Consider the following 18,624-nt stretch of genomic DNA (forward strand, 5'->3'; position numbering starts at 1 on the left):
AAAATGACCAAAAAAATTGACTTAATAACGTCATTCCATGAAAACCAGCCATTTTCCAACATTTCGAGGTGGATCGGACCCCCAGTCCTTCCTCCTCCCGTCTCGCTACAGCCCTGGTCCGTGAGCTTTGATGAGAAAACAACAAATTTATTGTTTTTTGCATTATTATATGCTGAATTTTGTTCTGTAAAGGTGTCCGTAGCCTTCACCTCATCGGCAGGATGGTTCTCCGGCCTCCGTCTTATTAACTAAGCGTTTATGGAACAGAAAAGGTTGAGAGCCCTCTAGCTTAACGGGTGTATTCGGCACTCCAGTAAAAACAATTTTTTACACAGAAGCAATAGAAATCTTCAAACAACCCCTCCAACTGCTGCAACAAGAGAAAAGAAGAAATGAAGTCAACGATGAACTTGGACCCCCTGCCTTGCGGAGCAAACAGAAAAACCAAATACAGTCAACCCTCGGTTTACGAACTAATTCGTTCCTGAAATCCGTTTGTAAACCAGTTTGTTCAAATAATTTTTCCCATAAAGGATGGATGTAAAATAGATTAATTCGAGTTTCTGAGACCGCGAGGATTTCTCGTGTCAATTTTTATAACATTGTTTATCGCTCAAGTGCATAAAGCAAAACCAATTGAAATTACCACACTGACACTGAAAACACTTTGCCTAAGGCGAGACAATCCAAACCTTACAAAATAACGGGTTTATATCCTATACCAATGCAGAGACGGACCCATGTGACTAGAGTCTCATTAATTTAATCTATTAATCTCAGTGTCAAACCCCCCTCGAAATTTCTGCCTGCAAAGCAATCTGGCCACAATGACTAGTTCTGTAAGTCACTTGCTGCCAAGCTTCATCAATGAGCAACGTAAGACAATAAAATGATGTTGATTTTGTGTCGGAGATGATTGCAAAAAACATCTCTGAAAAATTTCTTTGATATAAACTTTCTAAAAGTTTCTGAAATGATATGCTGATATATGGGCTGGGTCGTATTTGAACCGAGCCCATGGATCATTTTTAAGAGCTTAAGCTCATGCCATGTGACCGTATATATAGACTTCTCAATTTCTGTACTGTTCCCCCTTCGGAATTTAGTCGAATTTTTACCGGCTCGCATGTTCGTAAATCGAATCAATTTTTGTTCTTCGTATAAACCGTTTTGTACACAAACCGAGGGTTGACTGTACTAGATGACTTTTCCACTGCTAATGTGGGGAGAACGTCCCCCACCCCACCCACACACAACTCTAGAAAATGATTCATTGTTACAGGTTTGACTCATATAACGAAAAATCCAGATCGTAATTCCTATGGTAACTTGTACATAGGAAAATTGGCTCCATGATTTCTGTGAGAAGAATCTCAGCGTATTGGTATAAAGAGAAAGGATGGTATCGAACGTTTGGCATCGTTATCCTCCCCACTTTCCCAATCACATTCTCCTTAGAAACTTCCCACGTTTATAAAGAAAAAAACTTAATTCTTTTAATGCGTTGTTGTGCTTTAGTGAGAGTCTTTGTAGCAGAACTGAGAGTCTGAGTCCGCCATCATCGGGAAGTTACTGGCGCGTATAAAGGCATTATACGAACGTCCTCGGGGGCAATGTTCCAAGGCCCTGGCCACAATTTCCTGTTTTTGAATACGTATATAAACGAGATCTACCTCACACTTCGTATCAAGAAGTCACAGTTTGACTCCATCTCGTCATATGGACATGACGTAGAATCAATAAATCAACCACGATGTGCCCCCTCCCCCCCGCATCAACAATTTACGTACGCATGCGCACACCGAAAACTTCGTAAATGATTTTATTAACTCTCAGTGGCCACATTGCCGTGATCCGAATGAAGGTTCGTTAGATTAGTCAGTCACGTGACGTGGTCATCTACGTGATTTCCTACTGTATTAAAATTTTGGTCACGCTTTTAGTTCTGGCGTCAAATCGATCAGGAAAAAGAGCGCTGTCATCACTATGGGGGTGACGGCTTCTGGGTCATCTTGTTTGTGACTCGTCGGACGGAACAAACAGCCATTGTTGAGACGTTTATTTATTTGTCACATCAGAAATGTATAAAAATGTATATGTATATATATTTTTGGAATAGTTCATTTCTTGCTCTAGAGAAGCTATATTTTTTGTGAGGAAAAACTAGTTTTAGACAGTGAACAATGGGGTTATCCCAATGTAGAAGAATAAGACATGACCCGTGATTTCTGGATCATCTTCGCATGGACATTCCGAAACTACGAATCGGGTCATTCCCTATCAATAACTTTACGTATTTAGAGTGCACTGGATATACCAAAACAGAAGTATAGTCCATGAATATTTAGTTCCCAGGTTATTATCGTCGTTCTATCGATAGATAGTTGGTAGTTTTTCTAGTAGAAAAACAAATGTCTGATATTTTTGTGCCTGGAGGGTGACCAGTCACGTTTGTTTGTCGTGTAACTAAAAACATGTCCGCATGAATTTGCCGTGTTATTGGATTTTTGTCCCAGATTGAGGCACTGTCTTGCGATCGATTTTTTTTTTTGAAACAGCTATGCAATGTATATCACGCGCATACAAAGACGGGTTATTGGATGAATCACGTGAATATATATATTTTTTTTGCTTCACCTGCATTCGTATATAATGAAATCTAGTAATTTTGTTAAAAAGAAATTTTAAACTTATATTTTTTCAAATTTAAGAGATACAGTTAAATAATTTTCGATCCCAGACTATTTGATTTTTTTTACAATTTTCTGATTTTTTTAGGGAATTTTGATTCTTAAAAAGAATCTGGATTTTTTTTCCTCAAGTAAATTTGAAGCTTTTAAAAAAACTTTCTTTTTTTTACCTTTATTCTCTTTTAAATTCATGAAAACTTGGAAACTGGAATTCATAATTTTACCAATTCGTTGATTCTGTCTTTACTTCCTGCTTTAATTTTTTTCGCCAAAAGGCTTTCCAAGGCCGGGATTACACTATAAAAGTTTGATAAAATCCCTTTTATAAAACTCAAAAAATTCAACCAATAAAGCTCATAGGCTACATTCGAGCAAATGCAACCGATAATCTTATTGGTGGAATTTTTCAAGTTTTATGAAATTACTTTTATCAAACTTTAATAGTGTAATCCCGGCTTTACACTATAAAAGTTTGATAAAAGTCCTTTTACAAAACTTGAAAAATGCAGCTAATAAGGTCACAGGTTGCATTTTCTAGAATGTAACCTATGAGCTTTATTGGTTGAATTTTTCAAGTTTTATAAAAGGGATTTTATCAAACTTTTATAGTGTAATACCGGCCTAAGGAAAAATTTTAAAAAAACCGGTTTTTTCTTAAGTTTTTATTTTTATTTCTGAGCTCTCTCTCTTTGCAAACTAAAAATTCGTTTTTAAGTTTTTCTTCTAATTTATAAAACCATTTAAATTTTTTCAGAAATTTCGGGAACAGAAATTCTTTATAATTTCAACTTTGAAAATGCTTTGCAGGATCCAGTAACCTTTTTTCATGTCTGAGGTAATTTTATTTCACAAGTTCAAGTCGTGGTTCCCAAACGGTGTATCATTTGCTTTGAGACTGGACTGCAACTGATTTTTTGACTGAACAGTCATAACTCTTTGCACGTTCCCCTCCAAAACTACATAGTTCCAGGAAAAAGTTTTTTTTACATTATTTTATAAGTAAAAATGTTTCCACTTTTTGTGTAATTTTTTTTCCCCCCACTAGTTCAAACCCTCTCTTTCCATCACTCCCATGATCACTTTTTCGGTTTCTCTCACCTGGTCTTAAGTTCTCTAGGTCCTCTTTTGATTACTTCCATACTCAGTTTAGGGGGTGCTCAAACTATGCGCCGCCAACCTTTACCAGAGGTGATGTGGAGCAGCGGCCTTGGCAAGGTTTTTTTGAAGAGATTCTTTGTTAAACTGCTCTGGTGAGCCACGGATAAGCGTTGATTAGAGACCTCGCTCATCGACCTGATCCTTTGCACTCTGTCACTCTTTTGGTCACACGCGTTTTCACTGATTTGGTCACTCACTCACCTAGTCCTTCGCTCTCTAAGCAGAGGTGGATTTATTGTTTTACCACCTGTTGAGTATACAAATTTTGCCGATTCTCCCATATTCTAATTTTCTTTTGACCGCTTATTCCTCAAACATCTCCGAACATTCAATTCTAGACAAGATGTGACGTGCGGAAAATCTGCAAAAAATAGATAAGTAAAAAAATAATAATTAAGAGTAGCGCAGCTAATTAACTAGATCTGTAAAAAAATATATATGAAGGAAAAAATAAGAACGAATCCTTTTTCTACAAGTTCAGAAAACTCAGGGCACTGAATTATACCAAAAAAAAAAAATCCCGTTGCTGCGAACCAGACACAAAGACCATCCGCACAACGAGCAACACTCAAGCCCAGCGACTCGACCCGTCCCTAATTTGCTGGCAGATTAGATACCAAGAGAGCGAACATCGAGCGAGAAAACTTTCATTTTTTTTTTTAATCTCTCTAAATGATAGAATGTTGTTCGTTGAGGTGAAGCACCTGGATAAGGTGAATAAACAGAGCGAAGGTCAACTGGTTTATCTTGAACTTTTTTTTTTTTGGCTCCCTTACCCACTTTTTGGTGCCCCTTCAATACGTATACAGTACATACGATATATCCCGTTAAGCTCTATTGCGATTTCGTTTATCTGTTATTTGATTTAGCAATTATCGAATTCGATGTTTACATTGAATTCAGTCTTGTTCCCATTGCTGTTAACCATAACAGCATTCGGATAGTTTCAAAGGGAGGAAAAATTATCACTTGGAGTAAATTTGTGATAATTTATTTCATTTTTTTCGTTAAAATAAATTCTATTTTGGGGCACGGAATTAAAAATATTAAACAATTTCTTTTAAAATGAATTTCACTGCTGGTTCCTATGGTTGCAACGCCACAAGGTGTGTGTGTTTGCCTCTACACACACACACACCCGTTAGGGCCGTCCTTATCAGACTCAGGGCCCAGTGTGAAAATAATTTCGAGGCTTAGTTCCGATTTCATATAGTCAATCCCGGTTATAACGTTCCCACTTATAACATTTTCCCGCTTAGTGCGACTTATTTTCAGGGTCTTACTTCTGAGTAATTCGCATAACGATTTCCCGTTTAAAACGTTTTTCCATGGCGGTTTTTTGAAAAACGTTATAAGCGGGATCCACTGTATTTTGAAGAGAAGTCACAGAAATTGCACAAAAATTTTTGAAAATTTTGAATCGATGAAGATTCAGAACTGAAGAAAATTTTAAATTGATGAAAGAAAGCATTTGAAAACAAATAACAATTAGGTGCTAATGATCTGGGAACTCGTGGAAATTTATAAATGATTAAAAAATGAAAAATAATTTAGATACAATTCACGCACCAATGAAAATTCAGAATTAATGAAAGGAAAAAATCCCAGAATTTGTGAAAATTATCGAGTTGATGAAAGAAAAAGTCCCAGAACTTATGAAACTTCAGAATAAAATAAATTACAAAATCAATAAAAAATTCTGAATTAAGTGTGGAGCCCGATACAACGTCCACTCATATACGTAAATATGCCTCCGTTCATCCCAACTAGAAAAAGTTCCAGTACATATAGATGGTACACTAAAAAAAAATACTGACTTCATATCTCTATTCTTTGCAGGTTGTTGTGGTAAATGTCTGACACGAGTCCCTTACGGGACCCTGATAGCGACCATCCTCTGCGTGGCCGGTTCAGGAATGTTCTTAGGATGCCTATATTATGCAGTGGACAGAACTATACGCATGTTTCATTCAGTGTTCAGTTATAACTCTGAATGGTGAGTTTCATGTAAAAAAACAAATGAATTTATTAATCAATAACTGAATGAATATGATTTGATCGATTAAGAACTATTATCTACAAGGTGGATATACTATCTACCGCCAAATAATTACACACACGTGATTCCTTGTGAAAAACTAACATGGAAAAATGTTGTTTAAAAAAAAAAATGGGTTGAATATTTCAGTTTATTTTCACTTAGTGGAAATGCATTGCATGGGGATTTTTTTCCCGTTGGCTGTTTCGTGCGCAACGCGTCACAAAATTTATAACTCCCTTCATATTCGTCTGATCCCAAAAATGAAAAACACTTTTCCATATTAGTTTTTCACAAGGAATCATGTGCGTAATTATTGGGTGTTCGATAGATTTGTACCCTGTATGAATAAATGGGTAAATTCCATTCATTTTCTTCCTTGCAAATCAAAATTTTGTGTAAAAGATGCACCCTTTTTTAATGTGTTGTATAAATTTATGCACACATTGATTTAATTTTTACTACTTAATTCATAGGTTGAATGATATCCAGGTGGTATTCATCATAATTGGTGCCTTCATGGGTATGCTGAGCATCGTGCTCTTATTCGTCGGTGTCTTTTCCACTGGTGCGACAAGGTCGAAAATCTATCGAGGTTGGAAATCCAGAGTCGGTGGAAGGATATCATGTGCTTTGGTGAGAAATTTCTAAAAGTCAATTTTCTCTAGTCAAACTTCATGCAATGTAATTTGCCATGGTCTTTAACCTTTCTCGAGTTAGGAGCATTTATGTCCATCATGTGGCCGCTCTGACCAGATAAGCGTAATGCTAATCCTTCAGTGCTGTTTAATTAAAATGTCAATGATTAATTCTCGATCACTCTTGAATGCTTCCGTGAGCACCTCGGTGCTTACAAGCAAGCAGGTTGAAGATGCCTGTTTAATCTCATAATAAATGGTTATAAGATATAAATATTCATCTGATCTGAATTTTTCTCTTTCTTTTGGTGTTTTAGTGCATGAGTATTGTTTACCTGCTGAACATAATTTGGTTGGCAGTCGTTTGCTGTCTGGTGACTATTGTCTTCGTCTTCTACATCCTCAGAGGATTGTGCAGCAACGAAACCTATTACTACGACAACAGTAAATGCGTCAACTTGCAGCAATTCAGTGAGTTGCATTTATAGCATTCAGTTCCGGAACACAAACACATTCCTTCTTTTAAATATTTCAGGGAACTGTGATCACTCAATCACTTGAGGCAATCAATTTATTTAAAAAAAATTGATCCATAAATAATTTAATTCATCAAGAAATAAAAATTAAATTGCAATTAACATTACAAAAAAAAACCAATTCAATTTACCAGCATTAATCTATTGTAGGCAGACCTTCAACATGACACTAACGTAAAGCTCGAAAATTCAGACATCTGCCACTTTCACTTTCAATGTCGAGGGTAGATGGCAGCACTTCTCAAACACTAAATATGTATAACCCATAGATGGAGATGGACTTGACAGACTAGGAGTAGGGTTTTCCAGATTCGAAAAATGAGGAAGGAGGATGCCTGTGCACACACATCCTTAGTAACGTCACTTTTCCCAATTTCTACAACAGATGGTGCCACTTTACTGACCAATGAAACCAGCCACACAACAATAGTTTTTCCCATTTAAAACAGAAACACTAAAAAAAAGCAAATACAGAAAAAATCCTGGGAATTTCGACTACTATTGGTCAATGCCCGTGGGGGAAAAAACACTCATAGCAATGAAGAGATACAAGTTGCATATAGTTTCAGAGTGAGCAAAAAAAAGTTTTCCGAGAAAAAAAGGAAAATAATTAAGGAAATGAAAAAGGAGGACAAAAAGGAAACATTTCCCAAAATGTATTAAGGCACTTGAAACATCATAGTGGAGGATGTCTGGTAACCCTAGCTGGGGAGGGGACATGATGATGCCAATTCATACATATACATTAAATCAGTCTGCACTGCCAGTGAAGCTGATGCACAATGACCCCTGTATCGCCACCAATGTGTATAACTTTGACAGCATAAATATGCCAAGGTACAACATGCACCAATTTAAAATGTGGTACAATCTCATATATGCACATCTGCAAACCCCAAACGAAGCAAATGATAAAAAATGAGTGACACATGAAAAAGTCCATGCATTGGAAAATGGAGTAGAAAATGTTTGTGTATGCTTCACATAAAACGCTCTGGAAAATATCAATTTTTCAGAAGTTTCTCAGATAAATGCATGTGCGTTTTATCAGTACGTAGTAATTATCAGTCTGTGGTAAGAGGACCTCCAACTTCAGAGGTCAACTTCAATAGCATATTTCTAAAACACATAAACCTAACATGGACAAATTCATGTTTCAGATTTCCTTTTCCCAAATGGAACAAAGCCGGAGATGTTAAATTTATGTGATGGAAAGAGAAAAGTTTTGTGCACGGACACGGTACGTAAATCAATAATTTAACAAAACAAAATGATCTTGAATAGGAAATATATAAACAAGTATTTCAATTAAGTCTGTATTCAATTTCTTTGACAGGTTGGAGCAGCAGGACTGTATTTTGCTCTATCATTGGCAGCTGCGTTACTCGTCATCATCAGTTTAGTGAGTATAAGCTATGAAAATATGAGGAAAACACAAACATGTCATTTCTAAAAGTCTCTCATTTAATTTCAAAAAAATATGGGGGGGGGGAAAGTTATATTTTCTGCACGTAATGTAATCCCATAATTACTTTTTATTATGATGCAAATTTCCTATAAAACTCAGTCACCACCCCAGTGTCACTAAGCTGGGATCTTTGGTGGGTCCAAGCCAGGCATTTCACAGGCCTTTTTATAGCATGAGAAAAAAATTATGGTAATTGTCCCGAGCTTCATTGCTGGAGCTCTGTCAGCCTCACTCTTGTGAGAGCCCAAAACAGTAAGCTAGCATGCATGAGGCCCTAACAAGAGTGGGACTAACTGGGCTCCCCAGACAATTACAATCATTTTCTGTTTTTCCATGTTTTAAATTCACTATAAAAGGATTTGTGGAAAGTCTGGCTTGGGAAGGGGGTTCTCACCTAAAATGCTAACCTAGGGGACCTGCTCCAGGACATTGGGGTAAATGCAAGAATGTGAGTGACTTACAGATACAGGTGTAGTAGCAAGGGTGGGGGGGGGGGGCACAGGGAGGTGAATGTGAATTCGAGGAATGAGCAGTCAAGAAAATCAGGCTGGAATGAGAGAGGGGCAGCAAAACCATAAATGCACCTCTGAGGACTGGACACACCCCGCTTCTCATCTCTGAGAGATATCAAAGTGTTCCTGAAGGTTGGATGTATCTGCAAATTTTATTAACCGTCATAGCAGCTCCAAGACCCATCATCAAATTGTCGTCAATCCCGAGATATTTCGCCAAATTGATCTGCTATATTTTGGTCACCTCGAAATATCTCAGGTTCTTAACATGCAGTTATAATGCACAGATCAGGAAAATTTTAAAAACCACTTAAAGGGTTAAAACCAAAGGAACATAGCCGCCTCAGATGAATTCAACAAAAAATAAATTGATATAATCATCATGGTACATCAGCAATCATAAATTTGAAATCTTACAACAGATAAATAAAATGCAAACAAACTATGGCAATCGAAATTATAAATATGATTATAAGGTGATAGCGTATAGCTGTCCATCATATAACAATATGGTAATCATGAATTAATCAAATGATCATCAATATAATCTTGGTATAAAAAACTTCGAATCATAGTAAATCAGCTAATCATAGTCAACCATGTTGTTATATCGTCCTGTTTCCGTATATAGGAATTCAATTGTCGCCATCGGGTTGTCAGTAGTCGTGGGTCTGTAGTCTTATCAATGGGCGCATCCAGTTATCACTGGCATGATGATCAATCGTTTGCCCCCCCCCCCCCAGAGGCATATTAATTTTCTTTCCAAAACTCATCTTCATCTCCACTTGGTGTCCAGTCTTCCATACTTTGTATGAACAGCTGGAGAATGGCAATGTTTTTCCCTATAACGTCTTTGATCAACATGTTTTTGGTAGCTATAAGTTATATATCTCCCTTTCAGACCCTATATGCAAAAACTGGGGAAAAGGGGAAGGGGGTTTTTTTTTTTTGCTGTAGATATGTTGTTTTTTTTAACACAAGGGGTGGTGGGTCAGCCCTAACCTCTGACTTCAAGGAATGTGGGTGTTTTATCATTGAAGTCAGAGCTGAATACCAAAGTCTCAGAGCTTAGAAAAGAATATCTACAGAGAGAAAAAAACCATGCCACATTTGTGAGTATTGGGTCTGAAAGTCATATATATATCACACACGTTAAAAGATAATACATAAATAACACATATTCATTCTGTTTTATCAACAGGTGCACTACCTGATGTGCCTTGCAGCAAACTACACTCGTATAAAAGACCACGAGAAGTTCCACGATCTCCAAGAACTGCAATATCTTCAAGATTCGGAGATGGGAACTCTCCCGAAAGATCGCTTTTAGGACATAAGCCAAGGAATTTTCAAGGAGGAGAAACTGCACGGGAAGAGATAAATTACTTTTAAATGGGAAAAAAATATCATTATGTTCTATCTCCCATTTATAAAATTTTTATGTATTATTCCCTCTAAATTTTATTTAATATGAGAAAAAAAAGAAGGCCCCCCTTCTTTAAACTCACACTATTTAAGAACATTGAAGTAAAGATGTTTTGAACACAAAATATAAAAATTTTATGGGAATAACTAATTAAAAGTTCGAATAAAAAAAAAACTTTGTTTTACAAACTAGAATTAAGACTGTGTAATTTCTTCATCTTGAAATTTCCTTGGCGGAAATGTCTTCAGTGTTATTTTCTTCAATATAACACTGTTTTCATTCATTTAGATTTCATTGTTTCATACTGCCACATTCTTGCTAGATCATAAATATTATCAATAATTGAAAAAAGTACATAAACACCTCTCTTTGAATAAAGAAATGGGAGGAAAAACTCCCTTGCTTCAATCATAAGCAAAAAATATATATAAATAAACAATAATTTTCATTATGTTCAGAATATCATAAAACTGCTCATTATCATCCTTAATGAAAATCACAAATACAAAAGATATAGACAATGGTTATTATAAATATAACATTAAATGTTTGTATGTACGCAAAAAAATATGCTTCAGCCTATACGTTGCTTGTCTTTGACATAAATGTTTTTATGCCTCGTTGTGAAGGAAATTTTATTGATATCATGACTGTAATATTGTTATACAATTACTCCTGATGTTTGGAAACTGTTCTGTCAAAGTATATTGTACTTCATAAGTGTATTTTATATGTAAAGCTTAAAAAAAAGACTGAAACGTGTATTTTTTTTTCCTTTCTTTGATCATTTTAAAAGACTGATTGTATCATGGTGTGGATTTATACACATTCAATAAATTATTTTAAACAAGAGTTGTGACTTTTGTGTCCTGTTATCAATATCATCAACAATTTTCAATCCACTGCATCCATTTAATCTATTGCCAGTTGACTCTGGCCATCTTTTGGATCTCATCACTTAATCTTGTGTCTGAGGGCACCTCCTTGAATGTTCAACATCCCAGAGTACTAACCCAGGATACCCACAGCTGTGGCATTATACACTTTTGTTTGGCTTTTTATCCAAGTGATTCATTTTCTATCTCTCCTTATAATGCCTAGCATACATCTTTCCAGGGAAATTTTAAAATTAGTATTTATTTATTAATTAGAACACCTTTCAATTGCATCATTATGATGATTTGAAGGAATCTACTAGGAGTGAAGGCTTAAGGTACAATCTGAATTTTGTTGTGGTGCAGACCTTAACTCTTTGAAGGGCAGACATTTACGCAAAACCTATAAAAAAACAGAAGGAACACTATCTGTCTCACCACCCTTCAAAAGGTTAAGTAGCCGTGTCTAGCACATGGTGAACGAACGCTGGTGGGCTTCCTCTAACTTGTGTTGACCAGCATGAAGGATCCATAGCAAAAAACCTCTTAAAAGAAACTTGAATTCTGTTATCAATAGAATAGCTGATTTATACAGAAAAAAAAATGGTTTGACTATTCAAAGGAATGTTGACGAATGGAATGAATAAAAACGAAGGGTGATAATAAATGAAATTTTCTGATACTCTGTTATTACTTTCCAGAATAAAAAATTATTGAACAAAATCATCAAGTACTGCATATTTTATCAAAAACACTGAATGTTCCAGAACTAGAACACTTTGAGGGAACAAAAGTTCCAAATTCTTGAACAGAATCATGAAGTGAAGAAAATTTATTTGCATTGAAAAAAAGGGGGGTTTGGAAAGCTATATTTGTTCATCACATGTTATAAAGCCCAATTCATGCCGCAAAAATATGAAATACTGTATGCTTTCATGCAACCTATCAAAAGAACTGCATAAACAACGGACAAGCTCATTCTTTACTTACCACGATATGCTGTCCCTTCCTTCAATTTCAGCAATTTTGGAATTTAAATATCTCAGCAAATATTGCACTTAAAAACATGGAATTTTTTTGTTGGGCTCAGAAGAGACAGGGCAACAATTTTATAATTGGGTTTTTAGGACAGGGTGACCAAATAAAAAAGCTAAAGTTTTTATTTTAATAACTATATAATCCCTTGCAATATGAATAATGTATACCTCAGATCTACACGTTATTTGGATACTTTTTGCCATTGGAAGTATACTTCTAGTATCATGGTTTCTTGAGTTATGTCAGGATAGAGGGACTTTCCTATACACTTTGTATATGCATATGCTTGATAATTCCATACAGTAATCATGCTTTTTCATTTGTACATTTTGAAGTTTCCTGCTATCTTGCATTCTCTAGAAATCTAATTATACAATTTATCATGATTTATGCGTCCAACCTTGTGTAAATATATAGGAAGGACGTTTTCATAACTTTTAGTAATAAGCTACATCAAGCCATCATCTTCAAGCAGGGTTGGTAAAAAAACCAAAAAACCAGGTTTTTTTGGTTTAAAAAAACGAACTTAAACCGGTTTTTTTGTTTTAAATAGGTATTAACATTAAAAACAATGAAATTTCTGAAAAATCATTCACACTTCCAATAATTAATTAAAATAAAATGTTTATTAATGTAATTAACACTATTCCCATGTTAATTAATCAATAAATATTTATTACATTTTAACAAAAACCACCTTTTCAAATTTAATTATTTTTTGCTTAACTCAATGGATTATTGTGTGTTTGAAAATTCTTTTAATGTTATTATTAATCATATAATATATAAAGGTTTTTCTCCAGTTACTTTCAGTATACCTAATTAGGAAGCTATTTTGCAAAAAGTAATAAAAATTAGGTGAATATAATGTATTTAATGAAGCATAAATAATGCAGATTAATTTGCAATGATTTACAATATACAGGGTGATTATAACTAAGGTTCTGATATCAAAACACTGTAAAAAAAGAGCAATTGTCAGAATGACTTGAAAATTGACATGAATATTCCTGAAAAAATTCAATTTTATTTGATAAAGGGGAAAAAATACTTAAAAATATAAAATTAATGACATCATCCAACATGTGGGAAATTTGCTCGCAGAATGGAAACAATAGCCAGTCATGGCAAAATGATACCTTAATTATAGCATTTCACGATTTCATAATTCATGGAAACATCACAAAAAATGAAGTAATTAAACAAATAACTACAACTTACTTAAGAAATGTTAAATATGTTGTCCAACCTGAGGTTGAAAGCACAAAAATTGTTGTTCAACAGAATCGGAGTATGCCATGGTCATGATGTGGATGTGCTTGCAATTTCAGCTTTATTAAACCAAACGCCTTCCCCACCCCCCATTAATATTCCTGAGGAACTTCTAACATATAGAAAATGTGCTGGAGATTGCAATTCACCAAAGTTTGCAATCTGACCACAGTTTATAACATTTTGAGGTACCTCCACAGCCAGAAGTTGCAAGGGTTAAGGTGCATCCTGTTAAAATGGGTCTTCAGCAGCTGCTTTGCTGGTATTGCAATGTGCATCTTGATAGAAGTTCTATCCACACACTGATGCTGTGGAAGTGCCGAAATGATGTGGTTGCACAAAATAGATTATACTGCTGGCCAAGTACAGCATCATCTACTTGCACATTTTGCACTTTTTTCTTTTGCGAAAGAAACTTCCATTGCTTCAGGAGTATCCATGCAAATTTTCAAGTCATTCTGATCAGTACTTATTGTATAGTTTTTGAATCAAAACTTAAATTATAATCACCTTGTATATAGCTGATTATTTTTCATAAATCTGTTACTACTATACAGTAGATCCTTGATTAACTGGGCTTAACAGTGTGTGTGTGTGAAATTATAAAAAAACTATTGAATATCAAGACTGGGAAATATACAGTAGGGGATGTGATACTTCTTATGGGAAAGAAAATGAAAATGTATATGAGGTAACTACTAGTACACTAGTCTTTGTCCTTTAAGGACAGCTGGTGTTTTTATTGGATTATAGGACCACCTGCCCCTAGCATGATAATGTCACTACTGTAGCTGCTTCTTTGTGAAGAGAAAAAGAAACCCTGTGAGATATAATACACCACTACATTTAGCATCAGAATGTAGCCAAAGATTAGAAAATGTGGTAAGAATGAGAAATTTTGGCTTCTGTATATAACTTTAAATAACTAAGATACTTCATATGAAAAAAAATATGTATTCAGGCCCCTTTGATGAGACTTTTTGAAAAAAAAACACTTACACCATCTTATGCCACTTAAAGATATACCATCAAAATATACCCCAAGAATATAAAATGTGATAAAAATGAAAAATTTTTGCTAATAATGAACCAATATGATATTTTTCAAGGAAAAAATTATATTTCGGCCACTTTTATTTGATTTTTTGAAAAAAACCAAAATGGTTTTTTCACAAAACCACTTGGTTAAAACCAACATGGTTTAAACCAAACAACCCTGTCTTCAAGGCAAAAAAATTAACTTTGAAGGCTCAAAAAAGCAGGTACTTCATTCAATGCGTTGAGCAATATGATTGGGTTCTGCAGATTGAGCATTATTTATGCCACTGTGAAGAGATAAGATCAGTTATAAAAATTATAATCTATTTGAAAAAAAATATCTTCATAAAACAAAGAAGTCTGATACAGAAAGAAAAGAAAGTGAAGTCTAAATAATGAGCAAGCAACAGAATTTTTAATGTCTGTATTTCATTAAAAATCAATTCACCAGAATCAGTAATACCAGTTGATTAATACAGGTTTAACATAACAAAACATATAATTCCAAAAAAGAATAGAGAAAAGTTTTTTTGAGCAAAAAAAATATGTACAATACTCATCATTACAGCTATATACAAAATACTTTCAATTCACTGCACCTTCAGAAGCAATGATGAATGAATGTATGAATTGTTTCATTTTTGAATAATTAAGTAAAAAATTTTGATAATTAAAATTCATAAATGGCTAGCTACCCTCAGAACAGTACAATCAAACCTTGATATCTTGTGAGCCTATAAATTTCTAAAAAAAAAAATATTTTTCTTTAAGCATTAATTCAAGCAATGTACAGTGAAACCTGTCTAAGATGGATACCTGTCTTAAATGAAACAGAAAAATAGTCGAGTGGATAATTCTGTGTTGAGATGGCAAAATGTCATGCCACTTTTTCAAAATTTCATGATGGCAAATTTACGAACAATGTTTTGCTAAAATATGATACTGTTGCTTTTTGATTTATTACAATTTCCCTCCATTGTTTTCTCATAAACTGAAAGAGAAAGACAAAATTTTGCCACATTCCAAAACTTTAATGAACGAGACTCTGGAATGCAAACAACTCAATTTTTTTGGGAAAAGTGCATGACATTTCGCCATCTGAGCACAGAATTATTGCTTTTCAATTACAGGAAAACTCTTTAAGACAGAATCTACCTAACACAGGAACGGAAAGCATATTCGGTCAATTTTACACTAAAAAATATATAGTAATTCGAAACAGCAAACATTAAAAAATTCAAAAAAATAATATGCATGTCCTTGCTTAATACTCGTTGGTTTACAGTAGTTAGAGTGATGTTCTCAAAATTTAAGTTTAGCAAAATGACAAATAAATCACTACATATATGTATTTTTGTGTGAGCACCTTTATAAAATGGAAACCTGTCTGAAACAGAAAATAATTTTAATCTTTTGACATTTTATTTTATACAGGTTTCTCACTGCAATTTTTCTCAAAACCCTTGTTATCTCAAATTTTTTGTTTCAGTGATATGCAGGGCATTTACATACTTAATTCAGTGGCGGTGGTGGTGGTTGCAAGTTGTCCCCCCCCCCCCCCAGGAACAATTTTATCTCTACTGTGATTTTCTCCTTTCTAGCAACTGCTACGATTAACAGTGATAGTTTCACCCTTGAAACTGTTTAACTTTGATAATAATTTGACCAATGATTACTCAAAGAAGTGTCTTTTTCCTCCCATGAAAATCCTTTCAGTTTACAAAAAATTCTGACATCTAATAATAAAGGTGCAGCAATGTAACGAGTTATCACTTCAAAAAATAAAAGTAAGGACACACACACACAAATGAGAAAAAATAGTTCCATCCCCATCAATTTCTGCCTAGAACAGTGGCTCTCAAACCTTTGTCTTTCGTGGTTCCCTTACCCTAGTAGACATGCATTCGTAACACTCCAAAATAGTCAAATAAAGAACCGTTACATGGTAATGAATAGGCAAACATTAATAAAAATAGCAGGGTTCCTAGCAAAATCTGCTTGGCCATTTCTCTGACAAAAATTTCGGAATAAATTTAATTCTAAATTGTAACTTTTTACAAATTTCAAATTTCTGTTTAAATTCAGCTTTTTTCCCTTTCACAGAAATTTTTCCCGTGTGATTTTTTTCAAATATTTTACATTTTCCCTGACTTCCTAGATTGCCGAGAACCCTGGACTGCTCATGGTGGCAACCCTGACAATGGTTGACAGCGCCCCAAGGAGGTGCTCTACATACTTTGAAAGCAACTGCTACAGAGCATTTGATAATGTTTCTAATTTGATCATTTTGTCACACCGTGGCCATTTCTGCAAATGATGGCTAAAGAAATAAGATGCTCTGGACAAAAATTGATGAAAAAAAACAGCAACTATTTCTCCCCATCAACTATGTTAGCATCTTATCTTATGTGATATCTTAAAAAACAATCTACAATAATTGCCAACAGACCTACTCAACATAAATGGCACCTATTTATCTCTTTTTTTTCCCCGTCTTCTGTTCCATCGAGAATGAAGATATCAAAGTTTGAGTGTATTAAGTAAAGCACTTATGAAAAAAATGGTTGAGGTATAAGGCAGTTGGAAAAATCTGTATTCTTACAAAACCTAAATGAAGGAAAAAGAACCTGCAAGGACAGAAAAGCAAAATTATAATAGATTTCACTATTCAAAAAGATTATTTGAGATTTCACTTTTCTTAGACAACATCCTATGCTTAAAATAGTGATGTAGCTGTAAAATCACTTTTTTCAAAAAGTAAAATCTCATTGAAACCTAATTAAAATCAAAATCATTTTTCATTGACTTTACAAAAACCTGTCCACTAGAGCTTAGATTGATAGAACTGTATTTTTTCCTGCTTGCCTTTTTTTCATAAGGAAAAAGTCCCACTTCTTCAAATAACATATACATATACACACACAAAAAATATGAGTTATGAACATTGTGAAATATCACAATGATATGAAGATTTTTCTGAAATTATTTTATAACCCCCTGAAATAATGAGCCTGAATGGAATGCCTATAGAATTCATGGTTGCCGATAGCAACTGAATGAGCGAAGCGACATTCAAAGGGTTCAAATGATAATGCTTTTCTCAAATTTTGCAGTCTGAAATTCAAGTGACTGGTAGTTCTCGTAAGGCTTTACGCTTCTGCACATCCATCAAAGTGTGCTTCAATATAGGAGCAAGCTGAACCAGTTTCTCTTCAACCTCTGTATTACTTCCCGGGAGGTACCTGAAAAAAATTAAAATACTAAAAATACTACATAACATAATATATATTACTACTACTCAGGGTTTAAGCTACGGTCGCATCTTTTGCAAAATGCGAAAAAAGTAGTGCCCACTTTCGCAAAAATGCGTACAGGAGGTACGAAACGAGTAGACATCCAACCATCAATCATTACATTAGCATTGTAGCATTTTGCTAAAGCTTTTCCCCCTATTTTCGCTAAAAGGAATTTTTTATCCACCTTAAACCCTGCTACTACTACAAGTATTACTACTGCAATTTCATATTTTAAAATAATAAAAACCATTATATAAATAAACTTTAACATTCAACAAATCTCTCTCTTTTTTTAAAAAAAATATTTATAACAAATGCAGCAAGGCATACAATGACCACCAATTAAAGCATTGAAACTTGTATTATAAATAGCAGATATTACTACAGCATGCTGCTTAATGTGATCATATCTGAACTCTGGATTTCTGATAAAAATAACAGATTGATAACTATATCCAAAAAATTCCAGTTGTAAGATGACCCGTTTGAACAGGATGTATGAAAACAGAACACAACTGTGTTTTTCTTTCCCATGTTTGTTTTGGAATGTTAAACCATGCATTTCATTTTCAATTCTCCTAAAAAGGATTTTTTTCCCTTCAAGCAAAAATACTTTTTTTTTTCTAATTCAGAAATTGT

The 18,624-nt window shown here is 34.4% G+C and overlaps 2 protein-coding genes across 3 annotated transcripts in view; one reads left to right on the forward strand and one right to left on the reverse strand.

Annotated features, from left to right (window-relative positions):
- The window catches only part of LOC149064772 (neuronal membrane glycoprotein M6-a-like), a 28,352-nt gene extending 17,034 nt beyond the window's left edge, over nucleotides 1–11,318 (forward strand). Inside the window, exons 2-7 of the mRNA XM_089254969.1 lie at nucleotides 5,688–5,844; nucleotides 6,363–6,522; nucleotides 6,842–6,995; nucleotides 8,221–8,300; nucleotides 8,397–8,462; nucleotides 10,242–11,318. Of these exons, the coding sequence (XP_089111095.1) occupies nucleotides 5,688–5,844; nucleotides 6,363–6,522; nucleotides 6,842–6,995; nucleotides 8,221–8,300; nucleotides 8,397–8,462; nucleotides 10,242–10,370 (746 nt within the window). The 3' untranslated portion in view covers nucleotides 10,371–11,318. The remainder of the gene's footprint in view (nucleotides 1–5,687; nucleotides 5,845–6,362; nucleotides 6,523–6,841; nucleotides 6,996–8,220; nucleotides 8,301–8,396; nucleotides 8,463–10,241) is intronic.
- A 3,768-nt stretch (nucleotides 11,319–15,086) lies between these two features.
- The window catches only part of LOC149064773 (serine/threonine-protein kinase PLK4-like), a 31,099-nt gene continuing 27,561 nt past the window's right edge, over nucleotides 15,087–18,624 (reverse strand). Inside the window, exon 21 of one of the 2 annotated variants that reach the window (XM_089255082.1) lies at nucleotides 15,087–17,931. In XM_089255082.1, coding sequence (XP_089111208.1) covers nucleotides 17,811–17,931 — 121 coding nt within the window. In that variant the 3' untranslated portion in view covers nucleotides 15,087–17,810. The remainder of the gene's footprint in view (nucleotides 17,932–18,624) is intronic. The other variant, XM_089255083.1, reaches the window with a different exon arrangement.

This window comes from Pholcus phalangioides, unplaced genomic scaffold (assembly GCF_987345545.1).
Source record: "Pholcus phalangioides strain wild (caught in Gottingen) unplaced genomic scaffold, Ppha-v1.0 ptg000042l_1, whole genome shotgun sequence".
Lineage (NCBI taxonomy): Eukaryota > Metazoa > Arthropoda > Arachnida > Araneae > Pholcidae > Pholcus > Pholcus phalangioides.